The sequence below is a fragment of the Taudactylus pleione genome, unplaced genomic scaffold (genome assembly GCF_031769625.1).
Source record: "Taudactylus pleione unplaced genomic scaffold, aTauple2 ptg000184l, whole genome shotgun sequence".
NCBI lineage: Eukaryota > Metazoa > Chordata > Amphibia > Anura > Myobatrachidae > Taudactylus > Taudactylus pleione.
This window is the reverse complement of record NW_028284586.1, coordinates 7,765,023-7,784,308: the sequence shown is the minus strand read 5'-3', so window position 1 is coordinate 7,784,308 and position 19,286 is coordinate 7,765,023. Positions and strand designations below refer to the sequence as shown.

General features: G+C 45.8%; 1 protein-coding gene across 1 annotated transcript; it reads right to left on the bottom strand.

Annotated features, from left to right (window-relative positions):
- Positions 1-649: 649 nt before the first annotated feature.
- Positions 650-2,804, bottom strand: ITPRIPL2 (ITPRIP like 2). The gene has a single exon (XM_088476222.1). It carries the CDS (start codon positions 2,802-2,804, stop codon positions 1,308-1,310), a length of 1,497 nt encoding a protein of 498 aa, XP_088332348.1. The 3' UTR covers positions 650-1,307.
- Positions 2,805-19,286: the final 16,482 nt, after the last annotated feature.

Genomic DNA, 19,286 nt, shown 5'->3' with positions numbered 1-19,286 from the left:
CTTCACTTCTCCATTTAGAAGGTTTGATAAATCTCCCCCATAGTGTTCACTAGGAAGACTTGAGTATCATTACGGGAAGGAGGCCACAAACTTTACACCATCTGGGCCTCAATTGCTATTGGTTACCACTTGCCTGTAGGAATGACGCGGCTTTGCTAAGTCAATGTTTCCACCATTTTGCAGTTCAGTTTGGCACAATATGGCTGGCACTATATAAATAAATGATAATAAGACCTGAAATTTCAGGTATGTGAAGAAATGCAAATAGACAAGCTTTTGAAAGCTGAGTAATTATGTTAAAACACAACATGTGCAAAGTGCTGTTTTAGGTTTGCATACTGTCTGTGTTATCTTTGTGCCTTTCTTCACATATAAGTCCAAATACTGCTCACAAATAATGTAATCCTAGTAAACTGAATGCAAACCATCCACAAGCCTCAATGCATTACAAAATGTTAAATGACTGTACTTTCTGGCTATTTTCATTTTTTTTTTTTAATACCTAAGATTACTTGATAAGGTGTCATTAATGCAGATTTATAGCAAAACTTTACATGAACACTGTCGCTGGAAAAGACCATCAGTAATTAAAGGGTTAAAGGGCTATCAAATAGCTTTGCATTACAATTGCACCAAAAAGTCAACTTATTAGGCCTGTTTGTCGAACCACTAAAATACTTGTGTGTTGCAGCATGCACAAAACGATAACTGACCGATCCATACCCACAATTGTTATGTTAAAGTCTATGTCACATACACACAATGTAGGAAACCACTTTGCTGGCTGAACCAATAAGTGCCATCATCGATGTACAGTGAACTGATAGACTCGATTCAGCAAACAAAATGGCTGACCTACTGCTTGAAAATTGGATTCCACTGCAAGTGCAGCACAGTGTAAAGAGGTTTGTGTATTCATTTATAGATAGACGTAACCCTTTTTCTCTGTCCCTTATAAAAAATAAAGGGTTCATGATAACCATGGTAGATAATCAAATGACCACAGTTTAACTGTAAAAATAACAAAAAATGCTACACAAATGAGTGACACACTACTGTATGTAGTACTACAACAATGTGCAAGTAACTGTATTAATAATCTCTTTGGCATGAATAATATTTACTTTATCTATGACCTAATAGTACAATCATGCACTTGGGTTCTGGTAACAAGCTAATCACAGCAAACATTCTTAAACATCTTCTGCATTACACAGCACTGAAAATGTCTGCTTAAACGACTGTTCGAATGCCGTTGTTTGTGCAATGAATTATATTCATCTTGGCCTTTTATTTTGGTATAAAATTTAAAGGTTTGTGTGTTTGCACCTGACAGACTCCCTGATAAAGGTTTTCGGAGTTGAACTCATCCGCAGGATTCGAGGCATTTGAACCCATAGATTAAGGAGCTGGAAACATGCTTGGTCCAACAAGTTAGGCCCATAACCGTCAAGAAGGTTTACTGGTGGCGCTTCTTTGAACATTTTTGGCAGATTGATAAAATTAGGAAGATTGCTGTTACCAAGGAAGAAATGCATTAGTGCTTCATTTTGCAAACATTCCTTCAGAAACGTAAAGAAGTCGGCCATCCTCTCCATGAGTAATGAGTCATCCCATTTTTCAAAAGGAATTTTTAGGAATAGGTAAAAAAGTGCTGTTTTCAAGTTGTAGGATGACAAAATGGCTTTCCACTGAGAAGAGAATGAAGGCTGGAATGTCTTTGCTGTAAGGTCCCTCAAGCTCTTCACGATCTGTAGGCACTTCAGGTGACAAGAGTTGGAAGGGGACTGGTCCTTAAACCAGTTCAATAACTTTTGCTCATATTTGGAGAAGTTAACGCCCCAATAAGGATCCATATGTAAAGTCTCCGGATGGGGAATATTGCCCCAAGGTTGGGCAGTTAGGTACACAGGATCTCCCAAGTTAAAGGCCGGGATAAGTCTCACAGACATGGATATATGGCAGCAGACATAGTCTGACCTGGGGAGGATTTTAAGGATGAGTTTATCATCAGACACTGAAAGCGTAATGTGGCACCTCTCCTCAAACTGGTACCTGATTACGTTGAGACATCTCTGTATCTTCCAGTGAAACCACTTGAGGACGGAAGTGGAGGACAGCTGGTGCCTGAGGCCTGCCTCCATGCAGAAGCAATCACTAAACTGCTTGTACGTTTTAGCCCACTCTGATTTTTTTGGTGCCGCTACCCCACAAATCATACAGCCATGAAGAATGGGCACTAACTCCTTACCCACCTCTGCAAAAACAGGCTCCAACTTGAGACTTTGTGGCATCTTTAGTGGCACCAGAATGTCAAAGCAATCTGGACTGTTGATTTTGTGCTGCTCATAAGCACTGCCAATCTGTACAAAGTCCCCTCTGAAGGTAATGCCAGTGTCCTGCTGCTTGGCTTTGCCCACTTTGATTAGCTCACCCACTATCTGGCTGACATGTGCCTTGCTGTGGCCAAGAACATGTGGGGAGAGCCTGATGTGCTGCTCATAGAAGGAGTCCAGCAGATGTTTCCTGAGCTGCTGCTGGTGCTGTTTACCCACATTCAGGTGGGTCCCCTCAGGCTGGCACTGTGGGAAGGTGGTGCAGCATTTAATCACCACATAGCACACCAGCAGCACCAAGCTCAGCTTGAAAAGCAGCTGCCAGCTGCTGAGTGCGTTATCCTGGCAGCCCCCGGTCTCCTCCTCATTGCTGCTTCTCCCCAGAGCCAGAAACAGGCACCAGATGCCAGTTAGGAGGATGATTACCAGCAGCCAGAACACTTTGAGATTTAGTGAATACACTGTCATCCTGCTCCGGACCAAAGCGATGTCATCCCATGGTCAGTCTGCAGGGCAGCAGTAGGGCAGGGTGGGTGCAGCAGAGCTTACTCCCCAGCCCTGGCAGTGCCCGCACCAGACTGTGCCGGCAGGATCCCTCCTCCGGTCTCTTCCCGGCTTTAGCAGCTCTGACCGTTATACAGAAACTTCCTCTTCCCGAGGAGGGATGGGTGGGAGCCGCGTCATGCTCTCTGTGAGCTCAGAGGAAATGCCAGTGTGCGGTGCCAGGGGGCGCAGCTGGAGAGGTGGCAGCTGTAGTCGGGATCCCCATACAGTCACTAGTAAGCAGCAGCAGTGCCACGCCGCACACACATAGCTAACCCGGGGCACTCAGCACGGGAACTCCTTCTCCCTGTCTGCTCAGTCACTTCCTGCTGCTGCTATATATACACACGGCTGTGTATATATGATTATTATTATACTGTATGTGGGTGGCTGCAGTGCTGCAATACATACTGCCGGCTATATATTATATGTGGGTGGCTGCTATACAGTTGCACACTCACAGCAAGGACTGTACATAACTTGTCTCCAACTTTCACTTGTCAGAAGATTTGTTCTAGTTGTAATTTCCTGAACCTAGCCCTCATGGCAGCCTCCATGTATTGTTTACTCTATGACATTCGCCTCACAGAGTAATCAGAATGAAAAACCTATTACATATTTGTTTTGTCAACAGTGTTGTCTATGAGCTAGTCTTTAGCCAGATTGTGAAATTGTGATCTGTCTTTTTTTTCTGTTGCACGGGTACAGAAACAATCTTTATGTATCATGCCTATGTGTACAGTACTAGTACTTCTGCATCCTTACGCTTATAGAAGTGAAACATACTGTAGGGGGAATGATGCAACCATTGGTCGAGTACAGTAAGTTGAGGATCACACAAATGCAACCCATGCAAACCACATAAAAAAAGCATGTGCGCCTGTCAGGAGGCAAGTGACTTGCAGGTACAAAATGAAGGTGCATACACACGGTACGATATCTATGAACGATAACGATATCATTCAACGATAAATCGTTTATATCGTTCATCTTTATGCAGCGAACGACCAACAATGCGCGTTCCCGCATGGACGATAACGATATCTATGGTCGTCCATACACGCAGGCCAACTTGGACATTTTCATCAAGATTTGCCTGTTCAGAGTTGTGGCAGGATGACGTCACGGAAAGATATCTATCATAGCTATCTGTCCGTGTGTACACCCAATATCTATCATAGCTATCTTTCCGTGTGTACACCCAATATCTATCATAGCTATCTTTCATTGTGTACACCCATATCATAGCTCTCTATCAGTGTGTACACCCAATATCTATCATAGCTATCTTTCCATGTGTACACCCAATATCTATCATAGATATCTGTCAGTGTATACACCCAATATCTGTCATAGCTATCTTTCCGTGTGTACACCCAATATCTATCATAGCTATCTTTCAGTGTGTACACCCAATATCTATCATAGCTATCTTTCCATGTGTACACCCAATATCTATCATAGCTATCTTTCCGTGTGTACACCCAATATCCGTCATAGATATCTGTCAGTGTGTACACCCAATATCTTTTAGTGTGTACACCCAATATCTAGCATAGCTATCTCTCCGTATGTACGCCCAATAGATATCAGTGTGTACGCCCAATATCTATCATAGCTATCTTTCAGTGTGTACACCCAATATCTATCATAGCTATCTTTCCGTGTGTACACCCATTATCTGTCATAGCTATATTTCCGTGTGTACGCCCAATATCTATCATAGATATCAGTGTGTACGCCCAATATCTATCATAGCTATCTTTCAGTATGTACACCCAATATCTATCATAGCTATCTTTCAGTGTGTACACCCAATATCTATCATAGCTATCTATCCGTGTGTACACCCAATATCATAGCTATCTTTCCGTGTGTACACCCAATATCTATCATAGCTATCTTTCATTGTGTACACCCAATATCTATCATAGCTCTCTATCAGTGTGTACACCCAAAATATATCATAGCTGTCTTGTCATGTGTACACCCAATATCTATCATAGATATCTGTCAGTGTATACACCCAATATCTATCATAGCTATCTTTCCGTGTGTACACCCAATATCTATCATAGCTATCTGTCAGTGTGTACACCCAATATCTATCATAGCTATCTTTCCATGTGTACACCCAATATCTATCATAGCTATCTTTCCGTGTGTACACCCAATATCTATCATAGCTATCTTTCCGTGTGTACACCCAATATCTATCATAGCTATCTTTCCATGTGTACACCCAATATCTATCATAGCTATCTTTCCGTGTGTACACCCAATATCTATCATAGCTATCTTTCCGTGTGTACACCCAATATCTGTCATAGCTATCTTTCCGTGTGTACACCCAATATCTATCATAGCTATCTTTCCATGTGTACACCCAATATCTATCATAGCTATCTTTCCGTGTGTACACCCAATATCTATCATAGCTATCTTTCCGTGTGTACACCCAATATCTGTCATAGCTATCTTTCCGTGTGTACACCCAATATCTATCATAGATATCTGTCAGTGTGTACACCCAATATCTGTCATAGATATCTGTCAGTGTGTACACCCAATATCTATCATAGCTATCTTTCCGTGTGTACGCCCAATATCTATCATAGTTATCTTTCCGTGTGTACACCCAATATCTATCATAGCTATCTTTCCGTGTGTACACCCAATATCTGTCATAGATATCTGTCAGTGTGTACGCCCAATATCTATCATAGATATCAGTGTGTACGCCCAATATCTATCATAGCTATCTTTCAGTGTGTACACCCAATATCTATCATAGCTATCTTTCAGTGTGTACACCCAATATCGTTTGTCCTGCACTACAGAATAGTTCAAGGGAAATCGTTCAGCGATATCGTTGGTTGTGCAGACCGTACCGTGTGTATGCAGCTTAAGTACTGATAATAATGATGATGTTTGACAGACGCTTCTGATTGGCAGAGTGCTTATATATAACCCTACCACTGATATAATTACTATTATTAGTGTGGCAGGTGCACACTATTCACATTGTGGCCCCCATTTATCAATGATCACTTTTGCAACGCGATCAGGGCATGCCAGTAACGACCATAATCGCTTTGCAAATTGCGATCATACCAGCCAGATGTTTCATCCGGGACATGCAGGGAGATGGGCTCCGAAAGGTCCCTGCAATGTCTCCGGAGAGCTGCCGGCCAGTGCAGAGTGCAGCGCTTGCGCAGTCCCTCGGACTGCACATGCACAGCCGCCATAGTCGAGGAAGGTTCCGGCGTGTCCCTCCGCCTGTTAATTATGCGCGGTGTAGCTTATAGGCCACAGCGGCTACCGCCACCTTCAGATGGCGTTAGCTGCCAGGGCCAATTTCTGGAATGCAGCGCATTAATGGAGGGGTCACAGTCCGTCCTTAATACATACGGGGGATACTTAGTATTTGAGGTAAACCCCCGAAAACGGGTGCTTTCGGAGATTATACCTCAAATACACATTGATAATTGGGCCCCTATAACTTAGATATTTGCCATCCGTCCACAGCAGGAAAGCAAATTTCCATTTGTTTTGTTAAAAGAGAAGACATAAGGTGCCCATATATCTGCGGCGGATCGTCATGATGCAGGGATGCGATCGTAAATTTCCGATCGGCCATCGGAAACTTCTGATTGCCCACCATCGATGTTCTGCGATCTGTCGCTGGATCGCAGACATTTGTCATGTTAAATGTCAGCGATTTGACAATCGCGATCATTTTTTGTCAAATCATCAAAATCCAACATGTTCTGCGATGCTGGGTTGCAGCATCGCGGGATCGCGGCAATCCATCGCAGATGGATGGGGCCCAATATTTGTATTTAATTGAGCTTAATTAGTACTCAATGTTGTTTTGCATCTGTATGCAATTGTATTTTAAATGGTAAATTGACTTATTATTTCTTAATAACTGTCCAGAGAAAGAAACTTTATTAAAGTGATATATTGTGTGCAAATTGCGCTTTAGCGTTTACTATTACCAAATGTTAAGATACAACTTTTAACGTAAAACAGGTGCATATAATTCTGTTTTCTCCTGGCCCCAGCCTGGTACATATACCACTGTTCTCTCTGGGCATAAAACTGTTGCATATGCTACCCTTGCAGAACTGAATTCATCTTGGGATTCGCCCAGCTGTGTGAAATCTGCTTATTACAGGAGATTATGAGCCTGCATATATTGGGCCAAAGTGCTTCCAACTCTACATGAGTCCCTAAGACCTTCTATCCACTGTGATTTTTCTAGGGTTTTTAACACTAATAAAATATCAAATGCTAAACTTATATCAAAGGGTGTGGCTAAAATAAAGCTGAGATGCATCTTGTTTATAACATCATACCTTACAACTTTTTAAGTTTGAGAATTGGGTTCCGTGTGCATTAGAAAGGGGTATGGTCATGTGTTGTGGGTGGCTGGGCTGTTCCAAGCCGCCTTTCTCTGCTCTAAAATGCTGCACGGTCTAGTGGCAAGGCGATGGTGAATGGTACATAGCATCAATGGGCCTGGCTGTTCCACTCTAGAAGGAACAAAGGGCCTAATTCAGAGCCGGACGCTATTTGCGCTCGCTCGTTCAGAAAAAGGGGCCGGATATTTAAATAGAGCGCTCGCTCTTTGCGGTCTGTTGACGCCTCTATGTCTGAACGAGCGAACGAAACATGCACTCGCTATTTTTAAAAAAACGCCCCCTGGCCGCTCGCATCCTACGTCATCTCCGCTATTTATTAGATTAATCGAGTACATCGAAAGGCATCTGAACTGCTCGCAGTGCTTGTGGTAGCATTTTCCTACCGCAATCATGCGAGCAGTTCAGGCTAATAGACAACCAAGTGACGTGGTCGATGACGCTGCTTTGTTAATTAGGCACACCCTTAAAACGCCCGTTTTGACCGTTTGGCACGCCTGCATTCGGATCTCCACTCCCCGTTTTCAAGCACCTTCCCCTGTTACCACCCACAAACGCCTCATTCTGTCACTCAAATTAGCAGGCATTCGCTATTTTGCGAGCACACAATTTCCGACCGCAATGACTGGTTCGCGCATGCGTATTACAACGAACGAGCGGCCGCTTACGAGCGGCTCTGAATCAGGCCCAAAGCTTCTAAATTGGAGTCCATGAGGTATATTGAAGCCTGGCCAAAGGCAGCTGACAAATGTTTATTTTATTTAACATATTTCAGTGAAATATGCATTAAGATATAACAAAACTGGTTATTTTGTATTTATTTTAAGGAAGGAGTTATCAGGGCATCAGATAACAAATGCATAAATGTCCCTGTCTGTGTGTGTGAACTCTGACATCACCACTAAGGCTGGGTACACACGAGACGACATGGCAATCTTGATGATGGTCGGGGCAATATACCTTTGCCCCGGACCACAGAAGATTGCCGGTACACACTAGAAGAGTTAATAAATTACGGAACGATTATTCGTTCCGTCCTTCATTACACTACTCAGCCCTGCATGTGATGTCGTATGATTGGCCGTGCAGCATGGCCAATTGCACGATCTCGCACGTGACCCCCGGAATCGGGCATACATATTGGTCGATGTGGACGATTTGTTGTTCTGATTTGCCTCAAAACGACAAATCGTCCAATTTATCGTGTAGTATGTACCTTTTTGTGTTTTAGTGCAAAAACACAAAAAGTAAGACAATGTACATATGCTCCAGTGCAATTTCATTCACTTTGGTTTCACTTTAACCCCTGCTGAAATTTGTACCTCTTCATCCATTTTAGCATAGTATTCTTATTTTATTGAGCATATTGTTTGTGTCCACTTTTTCGGCTTTATATGTGCATAATGCCTCAACACACCTATTCTTGTTTTACACATAGGGGCATATTCAATTACCCGCGGGACCTCTCCCGCGAGTAATTGATGGGTGAAAGTCCCGCGGCGCGGGGTAAAGCTATTCAATAGAATAGCTTTTTCCCCGCGTCCAAAAAACAGGACTTCCACGCGAGAACACACTGATTCCGCGAGAACTGCGGAATCAGTGTGTTAATATTGCTCGCGCGAGGCCGAATAGGGCGGCCTCACGCTGATTTTACCTCGCACCTACATGAGGTGTGAGGTGAAATCAAACAGCGGGGACTCGCGCTCGGGGTCTCAGGGACACCCGCGTGTGGAATCCCCACTAATTGAATCCCGTCAAGCGCGTCAATTAGCCGCGGTGTAAACCCCGCGGCTAATTGAATATGCCCCATAGTATAGTTAAGCCCAGTATACACTAGACCTCGGTAGCAACGGACCGGCATACACACTTGCCGATGCCGACAGTGACAGAGCGACTGTGGTTGGTAGCGGGGGTCATGCTGCATTCGGCAGCATGGCATCGCTAGCAACCTCCTCAGATCTTTCTGCGTGTAAAAAAGATCTGAGGATGTGACGGTCAACTGGCGGGAGCGTGAATCGGCATCGCGATAGTAGGTACACACTGGACGATGTGAACGATTTGACTTTCCGATGCATCGGAATCGGCCAAATCATTCAAAATATCGTCTAATGTGTACCCGGCTTTAATGTATTTCACTGTCTTCACAGGATTAAGGACATGGTCACAGCAGTTTGTGCAGCCCCTAGCATACATACAACCAACGGATCCACAGATAAGACAACATAGTCCAAAAGACATCTTTAGCTGCATTCTGTTAGCTCATGTAATCTCATTGTAAGCTGGGCATTCAGATAACATTACTTTTTTGTTAGTAAAAGCAATTTGATGGCTGTAGTAAACAAATACATACAATGCATTGTTATATTATGCATAATAAACATTTCATTTACACCCAGCAAGTTAGTTGCATTTCCTTAACTGTGGTAGAGCTGGTCAGCCAGTCCCTTTTAAAGCAGTTAAAGCCATTTCACAGAATATTAAGGAAACAACGACCGAGTAAATTGCGCATATTGGGACAGACGTATGAAGCTCTGGGAAGTGAAAAGTGATAAACTATCAACCAATCAGCTCCCAACTGTCATTTTTCAAACACAGGGGCCTATTCATTATAGCTAAAAATTCTCTAGAGGTAATTAGGTTTAGAACTCGCATGGAGTTCTACCTAATTAACGGAGGAATTCATCATTCCTCCACTCCTTAATTATCTGTTCCACAAAAAAGTTATGGTTTTTGTGATGACAGCTTTTCAGGAAATAGATGCTTTATACCTTATCGCAGCTGTAATCAGTGCTGCGCATGCGCCGTTCCGTTCACAAAAGCGCGAGCATGCACAGCACAAATTACACCTGCGATAATTCTGTGTCCACCCTCCCTCTTCCCCCCTTCACTTAGCTGGCCGGCTGTAGCCGCCGACCTCCCGCCCGGCCCCGGTCTGCAGCAGACAGCACGGACAGGCAGAGGGGGCTGAAGATTTAAAAAAAAAAGAACGTTATTTTGTTCTCACAGCCGCAATGCTGTGAGAACACAGAGCAGCAGCCAGAGCCTAGGAATGGACCAGAGCAACGGAGGGAGCTGGCTGAGGACCTGCTCACGCTGAAAGCAGGTAAGTGTAACCCGCTATACGCCACCTCACAGTGGCGAATAGTAACACCATCAAATTCCGAAAATACATCATTTTCGGAATTTGATGAATAGCCTAATTTTCATATGCCTATACTAATGTACTAATGTATGGGGAGTGTGGAAATTAACGCAGGCGGACTTAACCAGGAGATATCAGTTATATCTCCTATGTTAAGTGTCTTCGTGAATACTAAAATAACGGAAAATGTCCTTAAAACCGTTATTTTATTGTTGATGAATAGGCCCCACAGTCTGTAACATGACAGTTGGGAGCTGAATGCTTGGTCGTTTATCACTCTTCAGTTTATCACTTCCCAGAGCTTCATAAATCTGCCCCAATATACAGTATTGGTGTTTCCCTAATGTGACATACCTTTAAATTCAAACATCTTTCAAGCTCATGTCTCTAAAATGCAAAGTGCTGTTGGAACGCTGGCACTTCACGACCACCTACATCGCCAGTTTACCCTCGCTTCCCATAGAGATGTGCAGGAAAATTCATGATGTGTGGATACCACATTCTACTGCGATTTGTTCAGCGAAGCATTGCAGACGCATATTGTAAGGAATTAAACATGAGCCTTATGCTGGGTACACACTAAACAGATACTGTATATCTGCAGATGATGGTTGTTTATACTTTGTTCATACCAGGGCCGGATTAAGGCTTGTGTGGGCCCCAGGGCACCTAAGTTGTGGGGGCCCCATCAATAATATTACCATGGCCTCACGCTTCGACTACTATGCCCCTTACCTTGTCTCTTGTCTCTCCACTGACCGGCAAGGTCGCAGCATTCTACTTCATGTCCGCAACACTGCTGGGAACAGACTGCCGGCAGCGTAGCGGACATGATCTAGTACACTGCCAGGGGCAAACGCAGGATTTTGAGTGGGGTGTGAAAAAGAGAAGGAGGGAGGGAGAGATGAAGAGGGAGACAGAAAGATAGGGGGAGAAGGGAGAGAGAGAGGGAAGTAGTGAGATATAGGCCCCCATTTATTAATGATTGCAATGCGATCCGGGCATGACATTAACGCCCATGATCGCATTGCAATATGCAGTCATAGCGCCCGGATGTATTATACGGCACATACAGGGATACGGGTTCCAGAAGGAGCCCATCCCTGTGATGTGCCCGGAGAGCTACGGTGGCTGCTGCGCATGTGCAGTCATGCTGAGTGCACACAGGGAAGGAAGAGAGAAAGGGAGAGTGAGACACAGAGGGAGGGAGGGGATAGGGAGAGCGAAAGAGAGACAAGGAGAGAGAGGGGGGAAGGGACAGAGGACACACACTAACCTGTTTCAGACTTGCAGCATCATGCAGGCTTCTGATGGGGGCGGGCAATTCACATTATTAGGCTCCGTCCCCTATCCATACACCCGCGAATGGCGGCAGTATGTCAGTGCGGGGGCGGGGTTTCCATCGTCAGGCAGCAGTGACTGTGCTCATGTGCTGTCTGCACTGTCAGTCACTGCTTCTGTTTGCTGCTGGGAGCTGGCCAGAGTATATATGCGGTAATGTGGGGGACCCTGGATGACCGCCCCGTGCGCCCCGCCTATAGTTCACAGACATATCGCTGGTACACACTGGCCGACAAGCACCCGATATATTGGATGATTAATTGATCAGCCAATATATCTGCCAGTGTGTACCCAGCTTTAGAGACAAGCTCATATCTGTAAATAATGAGCTTGTACCTCATTACTTGGACCTGAAACTTCCTAGGAAACCAGCAACCTGCATTATTACCCACTTGAATCCACAACCCACTATACTAACTATTCATATGCAACCCATCCTGTTAAAGTTGAATCACTTGAAAAAAAAGCATACCCTTCAGCAGAGACTACACACTATTGGTTATGTTATCTGAAAAAGTTTTTTACCCTAAGTTGGCCATAAACAGCACCAAAATTGAACAAATTTACTGCCAGGCACCAGAAGGGGCTCTGCACTTAGGGCCTGATTCAGATCTGGGAATAGAGTAAAGCTGGGAACACACTAGATGATATGTCATCCGTTCCGGCGGATCGGAGCGACATATTGGGCACATTGTCTAGTGTGTACCCGCTATGTCACTGATGATGTGCGCTCCCGCGCGTCATCAGAGACATCCTTCGTCGGCCCTGCATGCATGTCCGACGGGTGATATAACCCTCTGCCGTGTAAGTATCGGTAAGCACTTGCCGATGCCGGCACTCCCACCGGGTCCCACCACTAACAAGGTCATACAGTGCAGTGGTCAAGGAACAGGGGTAAATTACCCCATTTGGGGTAAAACTGAAATTCCTGGGGGTAATGGACGGACAGCCGGGCATGCATATGAATCATTGCATGCCCGGTTGTCCGTCCATTACCCCCAGGAATGGAGGTCACTGGCGCCGGGTGCAGCGGCGCACCCACTGCACCCGGCGTCGGTGACCTCCAGCATGGCGCTACAGGGAGGCTCTAAGTCGGATGCTCGCTGAAATGTTATTACCAGCAGGCGCCCGGCTCCTTCCCTGCAGCGCCGCGTTAACCAGAGGCTGGAGTTCTGTTCTGAACTTCAGCTTCCGGCTCTCTCCATGTGCACTATGGGAGAGACGTCATGACATCTCTCCTATGGTTCTGAGGAGCAGCCGGGCGGACAGGATGGCGGCGGATGCAGGAGCGGGGATTAAGGTAAGTTTTTTTTTTTTTTGTACAAGCGGCACTACAGCGGCATAACTATGGGGGCACTGCTACAGCGGCATAACTATGGGGGCACTGCTACTGGGGCATAACTATGGGGGCACTGCTACAGGGGCATAACTTTGGGGGCACTGCTATAGGATTTCCTTCCTTTCAAATCAAGGGGGTAATGTCGGCGTATCTAAATATATTTTGGGGTAAAAGGTAATAAAGTTCCCTGACCCCTGGTCTAGTGTGTACTGACCTTTAAAAAGAGCAAGTAACTGCATCGTGGTAAAACCATGCTGCACTGCGGGTGGGGCAGATTTAAAATGTGCAGAGATATTTAGATGTGAGAGTGTGTGTCCAAACTGACATCTAAATTGCAGTATAAAAATAAAGCTATGCAGTATTTGTAGGCTACATGCAAAAGCAGCCAGTATTTACCCCACATGCAAACAGATGTATGTATTTGCACCCCTTGCATTGCAACATTCATCCAGGTACACAGTTACTTGCTCTATGTTACATGCTCTATTCCCAAATCTGAATCCCTTGCTGCATACACCGGAAGGGGCTCTGCACTTACTGCAGGCACAAGAATGGGCTCTGCACTCACTGCAGGCATCAGAAGGGACTCTGCAATTACTGCAAGCACAAGAAAGGGCTCTGCACTTACTGCAGGCACTAGAAAAGGCTCCACACTTAATGTATGCACCAGAAGGGGCTCTGCTCATACTGCAGCCACAAGAAGGGGCTCTGCACATACTGCAGGCACCAGAAGGAGCTCTGCACTTACTGCAGGCACCAGACAGGGCTCTACACTTACTGCAAGCACCAGAAGGGGTTCTGCAAATGCTGCAAACACCAGAAGGGGCTCTGCACTTAATGTAGGCACCGGAAGGGGCTCTACTCATACTGTAGCCACCAAAAGGGGCTCTGCACTTACTGCAGGCACCAAAATGGGCTATGCACTTACTGTAGGCATCAGAATGGGCTATGCACTTACTGCAGGCACCAGAAGGTTCTCTGCTCATAATGAAGGCTCAGTTGTTGAGGAACATACAAAAAAGAATACATAATTTTGTTGTGTGATATTAAAATGTGATTTTTTTATTTATTTAAGTAGACAGAGTGTATGCTCAACATTTGCATTCTTTACTTTACTAAAAAACAAATAGAACACTTTATTTTTAAAAATTAAAATTGTTCAGCTTTGTAAAATGCATCATACTACATCTGGCAAATGTATTATACAAAATTATTAACCCATTATTTCCACATTACTTCAGGCATTTCTCTAAATACAATTTTAAGAGTCAACTTTACACAATTACCAACATAAATGGAAGATTGATTAAGGCATACATAAGAAGAGTGGTTGAAAAATCACATTTGACTTTTTTTTTCAATTAAAATTATTAAAATTCAAACAAGTAAGTGCATTTTTTATACTGAAATGCTGCTTCAGTAGGTTTTGATTGTGTTGAAATAGGCCACATAGGTGATAATAGGACTCAAATGTCAGATTTCAGAAATTTTCCTTCCCTCTGGGCAGAGGCATCACCAGGTCTGGTGACACCCGATGCGCACTCCATATCGCCTCCAAAAAGTTGGTGCAGCCTAACATAAAGGGGGCGTGGCCCCTCAGGGATGATAAATCCCAAAATCATCACTCTGGGGGTATGCCCATCCCCGATGATGCTGGGCTGGCCCCGGAGTCTAGTGCCTGCACTGTTGGCTCCTCCTCTGCGACAAGGGGCGCATGCTGCAGGAGAATGTCACACTGCAGCCCCCGGATCCTCACTAAGAAGCTGAAGCAAGAGCCGTGGGGCAGTGACGGTGCCTCCACAGAGTCCTGCACTCTGGGCCTGATTCAACTTGGATTGCAGTTGCTAATATGCACCCAGTCGACCGATTGTTGCGTACTGCGCATGCATATGCATCTCAGTGCGTGTGCGCAAACTAGCTATTGCGATCGCAGTGGCTACACAGACCCATCGCAGAGTGATTGACGAGAAGTGCCATTTGTGGGTGTTGACAGGGCAGTGGTCGGCCGAACTCAGGCGTGCCAGTACGTTTGAACATCGTTGCAGGGACGTGCATAAATTATCCACTGCGATACCCACTGTAATGCCATACGCCGCCTGAGGCCTCATAGCGTGCGCTGAAGTAAGCAATTCCTAAGTGAGGTCTGATCTGCCTTAACTGTGCATGTGGGTCTGACAGTACTCGATTGTACCGATGTTTTTGCAGTCTTGCTAACCATTACGGATGTGCGTGTAGGTGACGTGGGCATCCTTATGTAGTGCTGAGGTGGCATTGCGATCGCTATGGATTAGCATACTATCGCAGTTGAACTGTGGGCCTGATTCAGACCCGCTCGCGAGCACTGAGCGCTCGCAAGTGGGTCGATGTTGCCCAAGTGCGCATGCGCATGAGGGAGCCGGCTCCGTCATGCGTATGCGCGAGACCCGAATAACGACGGCCAAGCCGTCGTTATGGGTCTCGCAGCAAAGGGGGCGTGCTGTCGATGGTGATTGACAGCACGCCCCCTTTGGTGGGCGTACCGGTGGCGTGGCTGCCCAGACGGAGGCGTTCCCATGGGAACGCCTACCGTCTGGGGCCGGCCCCACTGAAATCACTAATGATGTCAGTGGGAGTGCTTTTGGCTCTGATAAGAGCCAAAAGCACTCCAGGGCTTGCGGCAGCGAGACCCTACCGCAGGGTCTCGTCGCAAGCCCGATGGTCTTGACCATCGCCACCATCATTTTGGCCGCTTGCTATAGCTGTGGGTGGTCACCCACAGCTATGCGAGCGGCCAGGAGGCCGCTCCAAAAAGGAGCAGGGACGGCCCTGATTCAAAGCGAGCGCTCTTTCAGAGCGTCCGGCTCTGTATCAGGGCCTGTGTGCGTACGCTATATTGCGATACGTAGTGAATCAGGCCCTCTGTGCGGTGGCACCGGTCGCACACCTTTAGTTACAGCCCTGGCTGGAGAATACTATGAATCAGTAAATAAGACTAATTAACCCCCCACTGGCGATGTCCTGGAGTCTGGTGTGCGAGAAGGTGATCAGTGAGGATACAGTCATTGGCAGAGTATAGTGGGCTAGAAGGAATGTGTGGGAAGAAGAGTAGTTGAGAACTTTGTAGGTGGGATAAAAATGAATTGATTTTGAGTGGGACAGGGAGCCATTGGCACAATTAGCAGAGGGGACCATCAGAATAAAATTAAGCAGGCAGCAGAGTTAATGAATGTGTAGGTCAGTGAGGAGTAGATTGCAGTAATCTAATGCTGGAGATGAGCAGGATGTGGATAAGGGTTTTAGAGGCATCCAGGGTGAGGAAGGATCCTAGAAATATTGATAGATGGATAACCCAGATCTCCACAGTTGATTAGAAATAGCCCCCTGGTGACAGATAATATTGGTACATAGTGTTAGGAGCGGTGGATGCAAATGCACTCCACCGGAATCTTCTGTCTGCTTCCACAGCCACTTGGTTGTTGAGCAGCTAAGCTGACAGTGCAGGCGTTAACATGATTGCACATCACACATCCTGAAGGAGGAGGCTTGTACCAGCAGTCCTCCTCTGATTACATCTCTGTATTGTGTGTGCCCATGCTGGTCATAGGTGCTGGGTCCTTGTGTTCTTATTGGACATCCACACATCTAAGGCTGGGTACACATTACACTACATATTGGACGATTTGTCGTTTTGAGGCATAGGTGTAACGCGTTCAGCAGGTACTGTACAATTAGCCTCAGCAAATACAAAGCAATACTGCAAAAAGAATATGGCCTTTTCTGCATTTGCTCTTTACAGCACAGCCCATTGTACACTGTACAGCTCACTATTCAAATTTCTTAAAGATGGCTGCATAGTGTGTACAAGATACGCAATCCAACGATACGGCATATCGTGCCATCACTTCAATGATTGCACAGTGTGTACACTCTAGGGTCTGATTCAGAGATGTATGCAAATGCGATCGCAGCTGCAAAAATTTGCTAATGTTAGCTTAGATCACCCCAGCATAAAGATGGCCGCTGCTGCCTTTTTACCTGCGTATAACAACGCATACCTACGTAAATATCAGTAACAATAAAGCACATCGGCTGCCATCTTACCCTTGCAGCAGGTCTGACCTGCCGCAGCTTTGGGAGCTCTTCTGACAGGCTGAGCTGCGTATGCAATAGCAGTGGCTAATTTATGCATGCCCATGAAATGGCATGTAAAAGGATAGGCACACCTGCATTTCGCCGAATACCCCCCCCACCCGTCAACACCCCAAACACTCACTTCCTGTCAATCACACTGCGATGGGTTTACGTGACCTGCGTGATCACAGAGCTGCCTTTGCGCACGTGCACTGAGATGCATACGCAATGGCAAACAATCATTCAATCTGCGTGAATATTGCATTAGCGTCCATGTCTGAATCAGGCCCTAGATCTTTTGTTCTGAGATGAAGAATAATCATAACGACCATCACGTTGTTTGGTGGTCGTTCTGATATGTACCCACCATAAAACTCCTTTGTGAGTCATTCTAATTGTGGTCTACGTTCCTGTAGTGCCTCTATTATTCCATGTCTGTGCCACTGGGTCCTACACAGGATAAGATTCTACTACCAGTCCTGTGAGCATAACAAGCTGTAAGGGAAAGGTGCTGCTGGCCATACATTCTGTGACTATGGCCCTCATTCAGAGCCGTACGCTCTGAGCAGAGCGCACGCTCTGAATGAGGGCCGGGCTCCATTTTCATGGAGCGTCCTCCTGGACGCTCGTATAGCTGTGGGTCACCACCCACAGGCTATACGAGCGTGCATTGTGATGGTCGCGATGGTCGAGACCATCGCGACCATCGAAATTGCGAGCCGGAGCCTGCGGTTGAGGTTTTCAACCGCAAGCTCCGGAGTGATTTTGGCTCTATCAGAGCCAAAATCACTCCCACTGACATCACTAGTGATGTCAGTGGGCCGGCTTCTGACGGGAGGCGTTCCCGTGGGAACGCCCCCGTCAGGGAGGCACGCCCCCGGCACGCCCACCAAAGGGGGCATGCTGTCAATCAACATTGACAGCACGCCCCCTTTGATCGGACACAACGAGCGAAGGACTTTCCTTCGCTCGTCGCGTCTGGCGCATGCGCTCGACGGAGCTCCCTCTGTCGTGCGCATGCTCAGTCCATAACATCGACCCACTTGCGAGCGGACAGCCGCTCGCGAGTGGGTCTGAATCAGGCCCTATGTTACCAAAACTGTGCAATTGACCGGTACTTGCATGTGGCAAATCAGACTCTATGTGGCCTGCTTAGTCCAACACATATGTAAACCTACTCACCAATTACACAAGACAATTATCACAATGTTGCACTCACCAGGTGCTGGGGATTTAAAAGTCAAAACATAGCTAAACAATATTTGATGATGATAAAAATCACACTTAGTAGAATTATGAAGAAATGCATGTGCAAGATAAATAATGGTATAGGTCTCAAACAGCAGCGTTTCCAAGGCAAACAGAGAGCCATACTAGGGGGGGGTAAATTTACTAAGCTGAGAGTTTGCAAACTCTGGAGAGTTTGGGCATTTTTTCCCACTCTCAAATTTACTACTGTCAAACTCGAGAGAGAGATCGCCTTTGCTACGGGAAAATACTGTAGAGGTAGCAAACTCTCTTCAATTCACCATCGGTCAAACTCGAGAACCTTTTCATTAGTGAAGATAGGATTCTGGAATTTACCAAGCAGAGAGTTTCTAAACTCCCATGAGATGGGAAAACTCTCCTGTAAAAACTCATGAAAAAAATACACCTGCCTGTGATCTGAGAGTTTGGCAGAAACATACACAGATCGCTGTGATCCATGTATGTTTCTGCCTGTAAATATAGGAAAAAATTTAAAGATCAGAAAAAAAATTATATAGGGCTTCCCCCCCAAAAGCCTAACCAGCCCCAGACTTGCCAGCCAGTCCTGGTTTCTAAAATTATGAGAAACAAAATGTGTAGGATTCCATCGTAATTTAGAAACCAACACCAGGCTGCAGGGCCAGTCCTGGTTTCAAATATAGGGGGGAAAAATTGCATAGGGTCCCCCCTATAATTAAAACCAGCACCAGACCCAAAACGGCCGGGCTGTAATGCCACAGCCGGAGACCCTTTCACCAGGGCTCCGGGGCCAAAGCATTATCAGCCCAAGCCGGGGATCTCAG